Genomic DNA, 16,472 nt, shown 5'->3' with positions numbered 1-16,472 from the left:
AATTTATTTAATTAAGTTTGCAGAAAAACTATTTTGCGCAGCTGAAAAAAGCCAATTAGTTGATTTAAAATATTTGGCAAGAAGTCGGAAACATTCCAAGCCAATTTAATATCACGAGTTTGTTGACATCCGACGTTTGTTTTTCCCATTAGCTTCCTGCCAAGCGGAAGTTTTTAATTCAATTTAAGTAGAACGTGTTTTGTGTGCACATCTGTTAAATAGAAAATGTCCCTAAGCTCTCGGATGAAAAGCAGAGGAAAGTCAGTGCGGAAAAGCTTGCAAGCTGGCAAATGCCAATTGCAGCTAGTTTCCTATTTCAGCACAAAAACAACCGAATAAACACGTTTACATTCATACAAATTCCCATCTCTAACTAAGTAGTTTCGGGCTTTGCATTTCCCTCGACTGCAAATCCCCGCCGAGCCAAACTCAAAAATAAATTTGATATTCTTTCCGTGGCTTGAAACTTGCGGGGAATCTTTTACGACTGTCGCCATCATCACCACGGCTGCCACAATAAATCCAAATTATATGCAGCCGCTGAGTTCGGTGCGAAAACTTTATCATCTTTGCAGCAAATAAGGCAACGGAAAACAACATCATAAAAACAAAATATAAATAAGGCAAGAGGAAAAGGCAAAACAAAAGTCCCTCGCGACTGGCTTTAAAATCTCCGCTTGCGAATAAAAGATTCTACCAATCGATTGACATCGACGAAAGAGGCTAAAACGGAGGTGACATTGTTCAGTCGCCGGGATTTATAAAACAGGCAAGAGCTCAACTGCAGCTTAGAAGCACCGAAGAAGTCTTTATGTTTATTCGCACGATAATGGATTTTGCTATTGTTTCAAGGGTGGCCATGCCCTGAATTGCTTTTTTGAAGTTGTCTAGCTTGTCTACCTTTTTAAGCAGATTAAACTCGGTGACAATCAATCGAAAAAGAGATTTACGGAATAAAGAATTTTAATTGAAAGTTTGCTTATAGAATCCAAAAAAATGTATAGCATTATTGCAGCATTTGTTTTAAATTTGGAGTCCAAAGATGTTAACTTTCTTATAAATATTTTTTAGAAAATATACATATTTTTATTACTTTACTTTTAAAATACTATTTCCGACACCTTCCTAGAACAGCTATAATATGCAAATACTTAAATCTGCTAGTGCAGGAAATTTACTGGAGCAAATCGTTTGACAAGATACTTAGGGGATTTAATCTACAAGATGCGATTGTTTCTGCCAGATGGAGGTTTCCCTGCTTTGTCTTTAAGTTGTGGCCAAGGAAAATATGTTAACTGACTGTAAATGCTGGTCCAGCGGGACTGACTTGGCTGGGGGCCAAGCTGGAGCTGCTTTTACGAGCTCCTTGGCCCGGGAGTGCATTTCATGCTCAACTTGCTACACGGGAAACTTTCCTCCAATCTCGGCCAGCAATTTAATAAACTGCGAGCGAGCCAAAACGCCAATGGCAGGAATGCCACATGGCGTGTGTTTGCCTTATTGATTCGCCAAGACCCCGGATCTAATGAGCTCGGTATGTTATTCGGTATTTGGCATCCCAGTAATTCCGACTTATTTGCATTCCCTGTTGCGAATCCATAGCGCGCGAACTAACATCATAACTTTTTAGCCATCTCCAAGTCGTAAAGTGATTTTATGAAAGCGAGCAGAACAAAAACGAGGGGCAGAACAAAAAAAAAAAAAAGGAATGAGAGCAGGAACGAAAACATTTTACTTACTTGAAACGAGGCCGTAAACGCCGAGATGATTTCGTATGTATTCTCCCAGGGATGTCCGGGTGCAGGACGAAACGGCGTCACAATATACTGGAGGCCGAGCAGAGGAACCAGCAGCAGCGTGGCCCTAAAGAAACAAAAGTGAGAGTGTGAGTGGGAGTGAGTTATAATGCCTTGTTTTGCTCTGTCGGGTGTGTATTAACATGCAAGCCAACGCGGCGTATGCGTAATTTAAAATGTAAAATGAAGCAAACTTCCAAGTGCAGAGCGAATAAACAATAAAAGACCTGTCAGCTGAAGGAACGATTCTAACGAGGAAAGCGCTACAATAAATACAGGGCAAAACAAAATGTAATTACGCATTCGCCCCGTGGGCCAGTTGAGAGTTTTCCTCTTCGCTTTTCAGCAATTCAGTCCCCCCAAATAAATTTTTTATTTTTATTTTTTTTTGCGTTGAAAAGTTAACATTCCTTTGTGCAGATGAAGCGAACTCACCGAAAGGCCTGCAGAACGGTTCGCGATGGACCGCAGCTGCCTTGAATGCTGGCCGGGGCATTAAGTTTCAGCAGCACCACGCGCACAATGTTGCACAGGAAGAGCAGGTTGAGGAACATAAAGATGCACACCGGCACCACCAGAATGTTGTCGTAGTCCGTGCGGTTCATCCAGCAGCTGCAAAGTGGGTGGGAAATTCAGTACGTGAATTGCTGATTGATTTGATTGGCATTTGGCAAAGCATTGGATGTAACAAATGCATATTTAGTAGACACAGTGAAAACCCTATTGACATGTGATAATTCCCAAATAGATATTGGAATAAGTAGTAAATACTTGTAGGTAGAGATATAATTTTCTTGCATAATAATACAAAAGCAAAATCATTGAAAAAGTGTTGCGAGAATAATCCGACAAATTTCATTGGTTCATTCAGAGTTATTCCTTTTATTAAATAAAAAGATGGCAAGTGATTTTTGCAGTTCATATCTACTAAAATATATGGATAACTATTTCTTTTTGGTTTCTTAAAAAGAAAATAACTTCCTTAAGACATTATGCCAAAACTATATTTGACCACTTATATTTTAAACAATCATTAATTCAGGTTACAACTTTAAACTTGCAGCTTTAGCTTATGCAAGTGTGTAATAATGTTTTCTGTTTGTGTAGAGCACTCTCATTAATTATTCACTTACTGCATATGGTCCTCGGGCGAGCCGCCCAGACCGCGGGCCATTCCGTAGACGAATATGACGAGGGCGGGGGAGCCCCAGCCGAAGGCGATCAGCCACTTGACCAGACGCTTCTCGGAAATGAACGCGGCCACCAGGACGGTGTGCAGGTAGAATCCCTCGCAGAGCATCCACGAGTAGTTCGAGAGGAGGAAGTAGTGCAGGGTGATGTGCAAGGCGACGCAGCGCATCTGGGGAAATAGGGAAATGGGAGAGCGGAAGCCGCTGTTGATTCGCCATTACGCATACGCCAGGTGGGCCCACTTACCGGACTGTAGTGGAGCAGCTCCATGTTGGGCAGGACCAGCAGGTACCACACCAGCCACAGCGAGTTATTTGCCGCAAACGAGGCAAACAGATTCATGTGCAGCGTGATGCGGGCGCACTTCAGGGATCTGTGCAATCGAAAGACAAATATGCGAATTGAATTACTTTGGGCGGGAAATTGTGGCAAGTTTTTTATCGTTCCCTTTTTTTTTAGCCAAAAATTGCTGGCCTGTCTCTTGACCAATTTGCATTCGGCCAGCGGGCATTGGAGTAGATTGGATTGGGCAGGCGGAGCTGGAAAAGTCCAAAGTTCATTTCCCATTTTCCCTTTTGCTCAATTGCATTGATTGCTGGCATCTGGTCAAACAGAATTTTAATTCGATTCCTTCCAGCAATTTAAATCCACAGAAAGGACTGTGTTCCTTCATCGCTTAACTATTTTGTCATTTAATTGTATTTTATTTAAAAATAAATTGAATTCTGCCTTTTCCAATTTTTTGTAAAATAAATAAGTTTTCTGTTTTCGATAAATTTTTAACAACCAACCCACACTTCTTTCAACCAATTAAATTTTATTTAAATTGAAATACCCTGGCATTTTCATTACAATTGCTTAAAGTGGATGGAGGGTTTTTGTTCGTTCGGTCACGCTTCATTGTCATTAAACTTTTAATTATCCACTGTTTTTGGGACAGACCAAATTCCCACACGACGTTGGCCCCGTTTTATTTGCCTTTGGCACACAATTTAAAGCACTTCCATGGCATCCCCCTCTGTCTGCATGTCCTTTATCCTTAGCCTCGTCTCTATTCGAATGAGTGATAAACAAACCGAGAGCACTAATTGGTCTGCAGGCACTGGGAAATTAATCGATATCCTGTTTCGAGTCTGGATAGAAAGGGGGAATGTGGAAAACTGAAGGGGATGAGACAAAGTATTTTCCCATTTCCGGCGACGATTGTGCCGCATTAAGTGAGTGCAATGAGCATTTGGGCCAGCACCCAGGTTGGCAGTTGATTAAGCCACTGTCCCATTTGTTTGCCATCAATAAATTTTATTTTTGGCGCCAGTCGTCGCATTCTAACGACCTGCGAGCCTCATTACCCCCGAGTGGTTTTTCATGCTGTCAACTCGTGGCCAAGACGAAGGAGTGGAGTGAAGGAGTTCTCCTGGGAGTGGATGTGGATAATCCCCAGCTGTACTCGTACTTACTTGAAATAACCCAATATGGCCAACGACAGCAGAATGGCCAGCAGTGAGATGCCGTAACCAACCTCGTAGATCAGATTCACATGGCTCTTCCACTAGAGATACAAATGTAAAGATATAGTCTTCATAATTAATAGCAATACATAAAAATACCTCGAGGTCATCGATATTAACGCAGGTTGTGTAGTTCGACCAAGTTTTATTCGTCAACGGATGCTTAAACCACTCGCCATCGTAACCACATTCCTTATGGGCATATCCTATTTAAATATTAAAGGTAAAATAATATAAGTTTAATATTAAATTGCATTTTAAGTTCCTTTTTCCGCTTGTGTTGTTTCCTATACAAAAATAATAAGCTTTCATGCTTATTCTACTTATTAATTCTTTTTCGTTAAATATTTATTTAATTACTTTCATAAACAACAATTTTTCCCAACCTGCTACTTCAAGCGTTAAGAATTTCATAAATTGCATCCGGCATCCTGTGCAAAACACAATTATTTACAATTGCTAAAAATGTGTGATTTTATGATTGACTATTGGATAAATATTGCAGCTCATATTTACATTTTGCGGTGGCCCACAGAATTAAATTGCATTAACCACTATTTATTGAATCTGCCACAGAGTTCACCACAAACAATGTTACGGTTTGCATTCGAAATGAAACCAAATTCGTTTGATGTGTGAATTTAAAATGTAATAATCATACTTATACTACTGTTGTTGAGGTCATATATTCATTCGAGTTGAATGAAGCCGAAGTTCGTGACAAAAAGTTTATTTTGCTTGTGGCATGTCAAGTGATGTTCGATTGAGAATTACTGAGTTTTGTGCTGCAATTTGTCGAGTGGCACTTGTCGGAAAAATGCAGAAAAATTCGGTTAGGAATTTCGAAGGTGACTTCTATCAGCTCGTTCGTTTTACACGGATTTCTTTTTCGTTTCGTTTTTTGGAGCGATGATCTTGGCTGAAACCCATTTATCGCCGTTTGGCACGCAGACTGAAAAAATCACGTATACGCGCTGTGTGGCAGATAAGTAGCCGAGCGGGGGAGTCGGAGCCCGCAGCTCACCACATCGACATCCGGCGACCGGAAGTGCCATAAAAGTTAATGGCGGCGCAGCGCCAAAGCACATAATCTTGTACAAGCTGCCGGCGACCCCAAAAGGCGAACAAAAACAAAAAAATTATTAAAAAAAAAAATAGGTGGAGCAAAACCAAAACCAAAACCAACCACGAGTCAAATGTAGTGAAAGTAGCACTTTCTTGGCGCTCGCCTTGTTTTTTTCTTCCCTCCTTTCCACGGCAAAAAAGTCATTCAACTTTTGCTATTTTCGTTGTCCCGGTCATGGCCAAAATGAGGTTACGATTTAAGTTGGCTTGCCCCATATTGCTAAGCGCCTCATTAATGCAAATTGACATGCAGCGCATGATTTATTCCATAAATTGCTTCATATATTTATATACATATTTATGCTGGTTTCCCGGAAAGTGCTTGTGTTTTTTCCTGAATTAATTTGTAATGCCTCGGTTATTCAACAATTGCCAAGCACAATTAATTAATTTCAGTTGTGAATAGCTGAACATTCAAATAATTCATTTATAAAGCACTCATCTACTAATTTTTAATGAAATAAAATATTGTGTGGCAAAAAGTGGAGAAATTATTCAAGTCACCTTGGGACAGATATCCCACATCGCGATTAATGATTCAACAATGAGTTGAAAAACTATACAAAATGGTGGGCTTCTTTAATCAAATTACTTTGGACGTCATCAACACCTTGGCAGGAGAACATAATTAATGGTTTAAAGCACCTTTTGTTATTTAAAAAAGAAAGAATCTTCCTTAAAATTGCTCTTAGGTTTTATATAGATTTTCCAGTGTCAAATGATTTCCACTTTGGCTCAATCAATTTGGTCTGGTTTTCTACTTTACATTTGATGCCAGAGAGATACCGGCAAATTGTGGCAAATCAGGCGAAAACATTTTAGCATTTCGTCGAGCTTCTTGGGATAATTTAGTGGCCAAAGGAGCTCGGATGAGCCGTGTGCCCTCAGCCTGTGTGGCTTTATGAATATATTATGTATTCCATACGACACGAAATCAAAGCATAAACATAACAAGTTTCCAATTGATTTGGCCTGGCTGGGAGCTTATTCTGTAACATTTATGTGTATACAAGGATGAGCCGAGGGTTGAGGCCAATTAGAGGGTAGACCGACGACCTCAAACCACCGACCAGACCGCATTGCCTCGTGCAAACACATTTTCCCCCCTGGGAAAATCACATACATTTATACCATGTATACATATATTAACGTTTTTTTTCGTGTCATATGCAGATCCCCGGCTGACCCCAAAACGGATGTAGCTTTGTGGAATTTAATAAACAATTCAGCTTCAGCTTCAGCTTCAGCTGGCCGGCGTACTTACTTGCTGGATCGAATCCCGTGATGAAGTCCGGGCAAAGTTCGTAGGCGGAAGTGCCGGCGGCCGTATCCGGCCAACAGAGCCAGCCATCAAAGGTGCCGGCGCAGTGGGGTCCTCCGCCTGTTTATCGGTCCAAAAGGGCAACCGGAGAGAAAGCGGAGAAAGCAGGAGACAAGGGCGGCAATTTAAAGTTACTCGTGCATAATGGACACCAAAATTGCAGTTGGTCAGAGCCAGAGCCACGCAGAGAAACGCCATTAAAGTGTCGGCTCAAGGGCCATTTCAAGCGTATATTTCTACTTTATTACTATAATAATATAAAACAATACCTTCTGCGAGGGTGTAAAATAAACCTGCTGGTGGCCAAGGCCGAATTTCATGAAAAAATAGTGAACCACTTTTGGGAAAATCTGCTGGCTCTTAGCTCTTTGTGGTTTTAATTAAAAGCCAGTTTAATAAGATTTATGCTTATGTAAATAAATACATTTTGGTCTTACTGCAGCTAAGTGCCGAAATAAAGCTAACTTTAAAGTTAATTAAAATACTTTTTATAGAAAATAATACATTAAACACTTTTTAACAATTATCATTATATTTATTCAAAATATTTCAAAGAAAGAAGATATAAAAAATAGTTTAGACTTAGTAAAAGATCTTTATTGTTGATCATTGGACAAGTGCAATAAGGGCTGTTTTTTCAAAGCAGATGTTACTTATTGAATTAATTTGTTGTTCTAAAATTTCGCTCAGTGTATCACTCACCCGCCAGCTGACCGCTGCCATTTAGCCGCGTTTCGCAGGCGGCCCGAAGTGCATCGAAGTCCGGACCGCTCTCCGCCGCAATTTCGGCGATGGAGGCCACGTTGCTGCCACTCCCACCGAGGGATGCATTGTTGTTGTTGTTGTTGTTATTGTTGTTGTTGTTGTTGATGTTGCCAGTTGGCTCGTTCATGGCTGCCTGCAACTACTGCACTGCGTCAGCTGAAAAGCGGCAAATAAGTTTCGTTAGTCAATCAAAATTGCATTGGAAGGGCTCATAAATGCCTGTGTGAATGTGTGGTGGCCTCTGCGAAAGTATTTTGCGTTTTACGCTCCATTTGAAAGGAAACTTAATTGGTTTTCCCACAGTTAACCCGTTTTAAGTACCACGACTGCATACTGTTGCACTGATTTCCACTGAATTATTTGTGGTTGCCGTAATTGATTTTTTGCGCACAAAAGGTATTAGTTGCGTGAGTAACTTAATTGAACTTAAACAATCGCATCAGCTCTTAAATAAAGGTATTTGTAGCAGATATTTTAAGAGAATTAGCATTTTTTGCCATAACATTGTGAACATTGAAAATGAAAAAACAATAACTAATTATACCGAATGTATTTCATTTTTGAAAAACCCATAATTGTTTGTAAATCAATTTATGCATTTAACCGCCTTTTCAATTAAATCTTGTCTCTGGCATTTTCTGTGCATTTCCATATGTCTTTGGAACTCAAATAAATATTTACCCTTTTCTGTGTGCATATTTCTGTCAACTGCAACTGAAATTCGCCTGCACAAGTTGACAATGTTTTTGTGGACGGCAAATAGCAATAAGGTGTGTGCAAATATCCACTTCACCGGGACACACAAATATTGGTGCAGAAATGTTGCACATGAGGTTGCTCCTGTGACTGTTGTGTATTCAGGCTGAAACTAGCAATGTCCACTTGCATATCGAAGATTTTCCAATTGGATATCCGACTCTGAGCTGTGAAAAGCATACGACAAATTGCTGGCATGTGGCAAGAGAACTTGTCAGGTGGTTTTTCCCCTTTTCCATTTTGTAATCTTATCGTTTAGGCAAATTGCCGCCTGCACTTAAATTGCAAAGTGACAAGAGCAAAGACCACAAAAGAGGGAAAAACAAACCAGGAACGCAGAAAATGCTGCCATGAAAGCGAACATCATAAAATCTAGGATTGCAAATTGGTTGTGCAGAAAATATGGGGGATTCTCCGAGGGTTGGGTAATGGCAAACTGAATGCATTCTGTGTGCACAACACTTGTGAGCGAGTGGCGTTTTATGACAACTCTCGGCGATGTTTGCCCGGGTTTTCTGCAGCTCACTCCATCGTCTCCTGTTGTAATAATAATACAAGTTTTATATTTATTACACGAATTACACGAAATCGCATAACATCAGTCAGGACAGCTCGCTCAACTCGCTGGCGTTGCCCTCGGTTTTCTCGAGCTCATATTCCCAGCAATTGGCTTTAATGCTTGAGCTGAGCAGACAAATTTGGTTATTAACTGGCCGTAGCCGTAAAAGCCGTTTAAGGAGCGAAGAGGGCTCGGGGCCACTTAAATTTTACGACTTCTCGGTACGAACTTGCCCATAAATCCCCGACATTGAACCTGGCATTAGCTATTGAATAAATAAGCGATTCAGTACTGAAGTGGGTTGAAAAATAGTTGGATGATAGATAAAAATCGGATAAATCTTGAAAAGTGTTCAGGCGAAACAGTTTATTGCCGAAGTTTTAGTTCTGCATTGTAAGCAGAGCAAAATATATTATCAACTGAAAAAGATATTGTTAAGTATTCCTTTTAGCTGATGAAGATATATAAATTCTTAGTACATATATAGCTTTTTTTATTTTAAATCCTAAACCATAATAAATAAAATCATCTAGCTTTATTAATAAAGTTGGAATACTGTTTCGTGTTCCTTGATTTAAAGTCATTATAACATAGGCTTTAAGTGATTTAGTTACAAAATTAGCTCTATACCATGATTCCTTTACGATGCCATATAATTAACCGATTCTAGACAAAAGCTTAACGTTTAACTAAGATGAAAATTAATTCGCTGCTAAATAAAACTCGATGAAATAAAGCCGAATGTGTAAATCAGAACATTAAGCCGGAGGATTTTCCTAGCATACTTTCTAGCGTGTCTCACTGCCAAAATGTATCAGCTCGTGTTGCTTTTAATGTGCCTGCTTGAGGAGGCGGTGGGGCAGGGGGCGTGGCCCTTAACGCCCTAAGGCGCAACACCACCCCCTCCATCGACGCACCTCCCCCGATCAGCTAATAAAAATATTTTTACGACAACGCGCGAAACTCACGCAAAACGTTGGCAATAACAGAAATTAGCAATAAAAGCGTGTGGAAAAGTGCCATAGGCGAAAAATAGCCGAGAAAAAAGTTGGTCTACAGGAAGGAAAAACGCGGGGGGAAAAGCGGCAAAGAAAAGCAGCTGCGGTGCGTTAAACAAGCTTGACTTGACTTGACTTTGGCAGCCCTGCGTTAATGCCCGATGTCAGGGATCCGTAAATTGCATTTGATAAAAGCGAACGGGAGGCGACTTCAATAAAAACCGCGCGTCGGGGAAATGGGAAAATGCGTGGGATCTTGCGGGGTGCTGGTGGGAAAAGCATAAAACTGGCAAATGTATTTCACTTTCTGCATGTGCGTTACATGTGTAGGGCATTTATTTTAGCACTCAGCACTGAAGTGTCGACCCTGACCACGCCCCCATAGCCCTATTCACAACACACAAAAAAACACAAAAATGAAATACGGACACAACATAGTGAAAAACTTTGTTGGCGAAAATGCTGGCAAAACTGTTGTGTATTAAAAAACGTAGCCAAGCGAAATTGTGCCGTCTGCATCTGTCAAAATGTTTTCAATGGCTGGTTTGGTTTCGGATTTTCCCGTGTGTGTGTGTGTGTGTGTGCTGGTGCAATGGGCCACCCTGACGTATGAGTAATGAAAATGTTTGTTCGCCGATTTCCAATTCGCTGACTGTCAGTTGTGAATCGAGACGGACTCAGTGGAGAGGAGCCCAGCCATCCAACGGATAGTTTATCTTCATACCGCGCTCGCCCAACAAAACATCTTTTAGTTCTAGCTGCAAAAATTTATTAGGCGCATAAATCAAACAGCGATGTCTGCACACAGCTCTGGATTTCGTATGATTTATTAAAGATTTTTCTTTAAATTTCGTTCGCTTTTGGAGCGAACAGCAGCATCAATTATTAAATAGACGATGGTGGGAGTCATTTATTTATTCCCTCAAATTTAGCATGAAAGAATAGCATCGAATATGGCATAAATCAGGAGTGTAATGCTTTAAGAGATTGTGCTAAAAGCCAGCCATTTCCACAGAATTTTATGTTTTATTGAGTATTTTTGGAGTGTGGGGGGATTTGTCGATCGGGCTTTTAAATTGTTTAAATAGCTTTTCGCCTAAAACAACATTTCTGCCTCCACGGCAGCCATTGCTGAAAACGTTTTGGCCTTGGTCCGAACGAAGGCATTCCATTCGGATTTCCCTGGATTTCCCTGGTATTGATGCACTGAATCGTTTTCCATTTTCCACCACTTTTGTTGCAAATGGAATGACAGAGCATAAAGGCAATTTATGAGTTTCCAATTTCGCCTGCTCTCGGGGATTTCAGCCGGGGATTATAAGTTTAAATGCTTTTCATTGAAGAGCAATTGTGTTTGCTCTCTGCCGTCGCCAATTGAGCTTGAATGAGTTGAAGATTATCTTGGAAGCCAATTAAATTATTAATTGTGAAAAATTAAACCATATATTCATTTAAATAATTAATAGGTGTTGAAGCAAACAGAAGTTTTGAATTCCTTGATATCATAAATTCATTTCATATTTAAGAAAATTATTTATTTGATATATTACTACAAGCTATTTATATTTTTCTCCTAAAATAGCTACAAATATATTGTGATTATCTTCCCCACCAAAACTGACTTTGCACAATTTATTCTTTTTATTGCCACCCATAATGTCAGACATTCATCCCGCCCAAGATATGTAGGAATTTACTCAAAGAGAAATTGAAATCGTCTTGTCCTGGCTGACAGGCACATTCCGTCTAAGTTGGCCATTCAAATCGCATTTTGTCATCTTGTATGCTCCACCAGCCGAAATGTCCGGGGAATGTATCTCAACCGAGGGCCCTTTGTTGGCGGTAATAATGCCAACTGACAGCTGCCATGGGTACGATTTGAGAGCGTGCCGGTTGATTTATTTAGCGCTGCACTCGGCAGCGTGGAAAGGAGCTCATATTTCAAATAAATATAAAGTGTAAACACGGAACGGCTCAACAGGATCCGGGATCTGACGAAGGGAAATGCCCACACAGGGACATTAAACGCTCTCCGCCGGCCGGAAGTAACTCTTAACCAGGGATTATGCTGGTTGGCCAGCGTCAAATAGCTGGAGAGGGCGATAAAACGTCCAAACACACACACACTCTTGCCCAGTTGCCCACTTGGCTCGGGATTTAAAGCCGGCGAGCGTGAAAGCCGAACCTTAATGGAATGGAATAATTTATAAAACTGGTCTGAAAAAGCCCCGGCCAGCAATGAATTAAAGAAAGATGAGGCTTTAAGCCGGTGAGCCGGCGAAAATGGAGTTTCAAAGGCCCGGGTGTAAAGTGCATTTGTGGCACATTCTTGCTTGTTTGCTTTCGCTTCCTTTGAGCCAACCTTTGTCCTGGTTCATTGCTTTTCCGCTGGACTGCTGGAATGGAAGGTGGCAGGAAAGGTGTGTGTGTGTTAGCCAAATTCCAAAATGAAATACGTGCCACACGTGCTAAATGCCTTGTTCTCGCAGCTCGCAGCTCACAGCTCCCAGTTCGCAGCAACAATTGCACAATTTGTTCGCGCGAGAAATTTGCATATGTCTAAGCCGGCGAGGCGAAGGTGTGGGTTCCGAAATGGACTTTGTTTGCCGTCTGCTGTTTGCTCTTTCACAAATGTCTTGCGGTCTACTCAAAAGTGCTCAACACACACCATAAACATGTACAGCTGCGGTCAAGATAATAGCACTTGAGATGGTTTACGTGTTAAGCGATTTACTCGTATTTTATTTCCAACTTGAAAAGAAACCTGTGTGCTTATATTATTATATATATTATTATTAGCGGTATTTTTGCTGTTTACAGAAAATAAATTATATTATACCACATTAAGTCATGTACTTTAAAACATAAATATTCAATAATTAATCTTTTTTTAGATTATAGATCTTATCCCATACAAATTTTTACTTAATTACTTGGATATTATTTTGAAATACCTCAAGTATGTGCTATTGTTCTTTTAAGGACTGTTTACCCATATATTCAACCTGAAGAACAAGGAAAGCAGCTGCTCAAAGGTACATTGCATGTGCCGTATCCTTTTCAAAGTGTGACAGTCTTGGTAACAAGCAGGATCCCCTTCCCCTCCCCCTTCCCCTTCGCCCAGATGTTATTTAACTTTGTCATTTGGCGAAAGCCAGTGGGAGAATTCTTACTTTAACTGAGCTTATTTGTTGTGCTGCTTACGTACTTTGATTTCAACAACTTTTCCTCGCGAATAAGTGTACTTTTCCCCTCGCTTTTTTTTCGCGGCCCAAGTGCACATTTCTTATTGTTTGGCAAACTTTTTTTGTGAGCTGGGAATTTGTTTTTCGCCTGGCTCTCATAATATTTCCAGTCGAGGCGTGTTCATCATAAAATTTGATTATTTCTTTGCCGTTGCCAGGACGGGGGACTTTTCACAAATACTTTGTAGTCCAATTGAAATTTTGGCGAAGGTCTAATGGTTAAAGTGGGTCAATTTAAGCCGAATGCAAACGAGTTTCTGTGAAGTTTTAGTTAAAAGCTTCTTCAAGGAATTTCAAAGCTGAGAATAAATGTTTAATGTCGTTGAGTAGCAACGTTTTAGGTTATTTGTATAATATATTTTGCGTGACTTTGAGTTTTTGATTATTTTTATTAATAAACAATAATAACAAGTATTTTTTATGGATAGAATTGTAATTGTAAGAGGTATATATATTTTTCTCCAACCTGCAAATTAATTTGTTTATATTTACTAGTTAAATTCGGCTCATTTGATTTGCTATTAATTCTTATTCACACTCCGGCTATTAATTTGATTTTACTAAAATCCCATCCTAAATATGGAACCGGAATTAGAATTTTCCGAGCACGAAGCCAAGATAATTATTTGGCCAGCTCACGCACTTTCACTTCCTGCGAAACGAACTCAATTCATATCAATAACATTATTTTGTGGCTGGCCTTTATCCTCTGTTCTTTTAGCCAGGACCTGCTGCTCTTCCTTTTCTGGTCCGCAATTTTGGCAACACAAATTGGTGTAGGCAGTATTTTCGTTGTGTACCCTAAACACACGACCTCGCCGCACTTTTCACTTTTCATATCAGCAATTTTCTGCACGTCTCGTTGAGTTTTGTTTAAATGTGTTTACAATTGACTACACCCGAGTAAAGAGAAACCCGGGTAGAAATTCCAAGAGGGGAAAGGTTCGCGGGGGGGCCAAAACCATTGTCAGTCAGCCTAAGTCAAATTGTTTTGTTCCTCTCACCTCCATTTCCATTCCCATTTCCATGCCACACCCTGCCGCAAATTCTTGCCTCTCCGGCAGCCAGCTAATGTCAATTGGGAAGGCAGTTTGATTTTCATATTTCATTTCATTTGCAATTTGCGCTGCCTTTAGACAATTGTTGCTCTATTCATATGGAAATTCCAAGTTGCCGGCTTAGCTTCTCAAAAAAAGGGGGCTGTTTTTTATGTTATTATGCCATAAGCCTTTTTGTTTTATTATTTAGTGCTTTTATTTGTTAAGACATTGTTGATGATGCTTCTTGAGAAGAATAATCAAGATAAATACAAACAGATTGATTTAAGTTTAACTATAGCTAAAATATATTTTACTACTACGTTATTCAAATCTTTTGTCTTATAGAGTTGGTTTTTTCACGTATTTTTTCAGACTTTACTGCATAAATAAATTAAGTTTAATTATACAGTGCATATATACCTTTTCTGCGTTTGTTTGTATTTTGTATTGCTTTTGCCTCAGCTGAAAATTCCCCTTCTAGTTTTAAGATTGTTATTGATTTCCTTTTGTTGATACTTCTTCTTTATCTTCTTAATTTGTTGCTGCGACAGTTGTATCTTTTGTAACACTATCAATTCTGCTTTTGTGCTGTTGCCTTGACTTATTATTCTGCGACTCTTCTTGCAGCTGGGTTTTCTTTGTGGAGCTTGCTGCCTCAACTGTTCAACTGTTCAACTGTTGCTCTTTCTGGAATTTCGCCAGAGGGTCGTTGTGTAATTGTCGGTGGTTCATCTGACTTGACATCTTGTGCCCCTCACCCGCCGATCCCTCCCTGCATGCATAATGGTCGAACAATAGTCGTCAGTCGAGGTTCAATACATCCAAATGAATGTTCGGGCCAACTGAGGCCTTTGTTTTCGAATTGCTTTCGATTTCACAAAGTTTCTGCCTAATTTTCCATTTGCCTCGGACAAAGAAAAAGTTTCCTCAGGACTTTAGGTTGTTCGACTGGAATCGGTTCGTGAATTATGGCCAATTGTAACTGCCGGACAATTGAGCTTGACTTTAAAATCACTTATTGTGTCTAAACTGAAAGTAAAACGATCTGGAAACAAAGTTGCCAACATAAGTTGTTTATCAAAGTTTTTAATTGTGTCCAAAAGTTTCGAAAGTGAAGTGGTCAGTGTTCGAAGGTAAACTAAGGGATTCAAACCAAATCTAATCAGAACCAATAACCAGCAGCGAACTGCGTCACCAGAAGATACGCAAGTATCTGGTGGAATCAAAAATTAATTAAATGTATCTTTGGCCGATGGCGCGTGCTAAGTTTGAGTTCTCGGTGATTCAATGGGCACTTGTTGCTTTATCTCTTCGAGGTCGGATCATAAACTTTTCCGACAGCTGCAAACTTTTGTTTACCGACTTCTTGTTAATGAAACCGAAAGAAGACACTACTAACGAAGTAGGGCTTGTTGGCTTAATTAATTCAGTTGTAGTGTAATTTTTTCTTTCTCGAACTTCTGCCGCCTGTGATATTTAATTAGGATCCCGATGACAACGGCGGCATGAGCATGAACATGAGCATAAATCTGCGTGCCAAACAAATGAGTTCGTTTGTGAACCTCCTGCACAAATGTATCTGCCAGATACAATCACAATTCCATTACAAGCCAACCAGGCGTAAGTCTACCCGTGTGTTAGTATGTATGTGTGTGTGTGTGTGTGTGTGTTTGTGCCAGTTTGCTGGCCAACAACTCTTGGCCACATTGTGTGCTCGGCATTAAGTGCTTATCTGATTTGCCTTTTCGCCCACGAGACAAGACCAAAAGCAAAAGCAAGAGCAAAGCTAAGTTGCAGCCGCAAGCCAAGTCAAAGGAACTTTGGGCTTTGAACCTTTCGTGGCGCGTTATCGAAAACTGTTTTGATTGCACGCCTCGAAGCCAATTAAAGCGATGTTGCCAATTTACCGCAGTTGGCCAACGGAGCGACTGGCCAGAGACAGCCGGATAATTCAATAAACTTGCCCAGATTTATCTCCCAGGGCGACATTGCCCCCAGGCCAAAAATTTCAGCCCATGTGAAGTCGAGGAGAAGTCCTTGTGCTCCTGCTCCTGCATCTGCTCCTCTTCTCTCTGTGTTTATGCATTTAGCAAATTATGGACATTATGGCACATGTTTAACCAGATTCTCTCTGCTTGGCATATGGTGAATGAGTGCCATGCAGATGA

General features: G+C 40.3%; 1 protein-coding gene across 1 annotated transcript in view; it reads right to left on the bottom strand.

Moving 5' to 3' along the window:
• Positions 1–16,472, bottom strand: part of LOC108087859 (calcitonin gene-related peptide type 1 receptor) — a 29,417-nt gene that overhangs the window by 3,438 nt on the left and 9,507 nt on the right. The window contains 8 exon segments of the mRNA XM_017185441.1: positions 1,740–1,863; positions 2,232–2,408; positions 2,930–3,156; positions 3,234–3,360; positions 4,445–4,536; positions 4,595–4,701; positions 6,885–7,001; positions 7,644–7,862. Coding sequence (XP_017040930.1) covers positions 1,740–1,863; positions 2,232–2,408; positions 2,930–3,156; positions 3,234–3,360; positions 4,445–4,536; positions 4,595–4,701; positions 6,885–7,001; positions 7,644–7,833 — 1,161 coding nt within the window. The 5' untranslated portion in view covers positions 7,834–7,862.

This window comes from Drosophila ficusphila, unplaced genomic scaffold (genome assembly GCF_018152265.1).
Source record: "Drosophila ficusphila isolate 14025-0441.05 unplaced genomic scaffold, ASM1815226v1 contig_414, whole genome shotgun sequence".
NCBI classification, from domain to species: domain Eukaryota; kingdom Metazoa; phylum Arthropoda; class Insecta; order Diptera; family Drosophilidae; genus Drosophila; species Drosophila ficusphila.
Note: the sequence above shows the minus strand (reverse complement) of the source record. Positions and strands in the feature narration are given on the sequence as shown.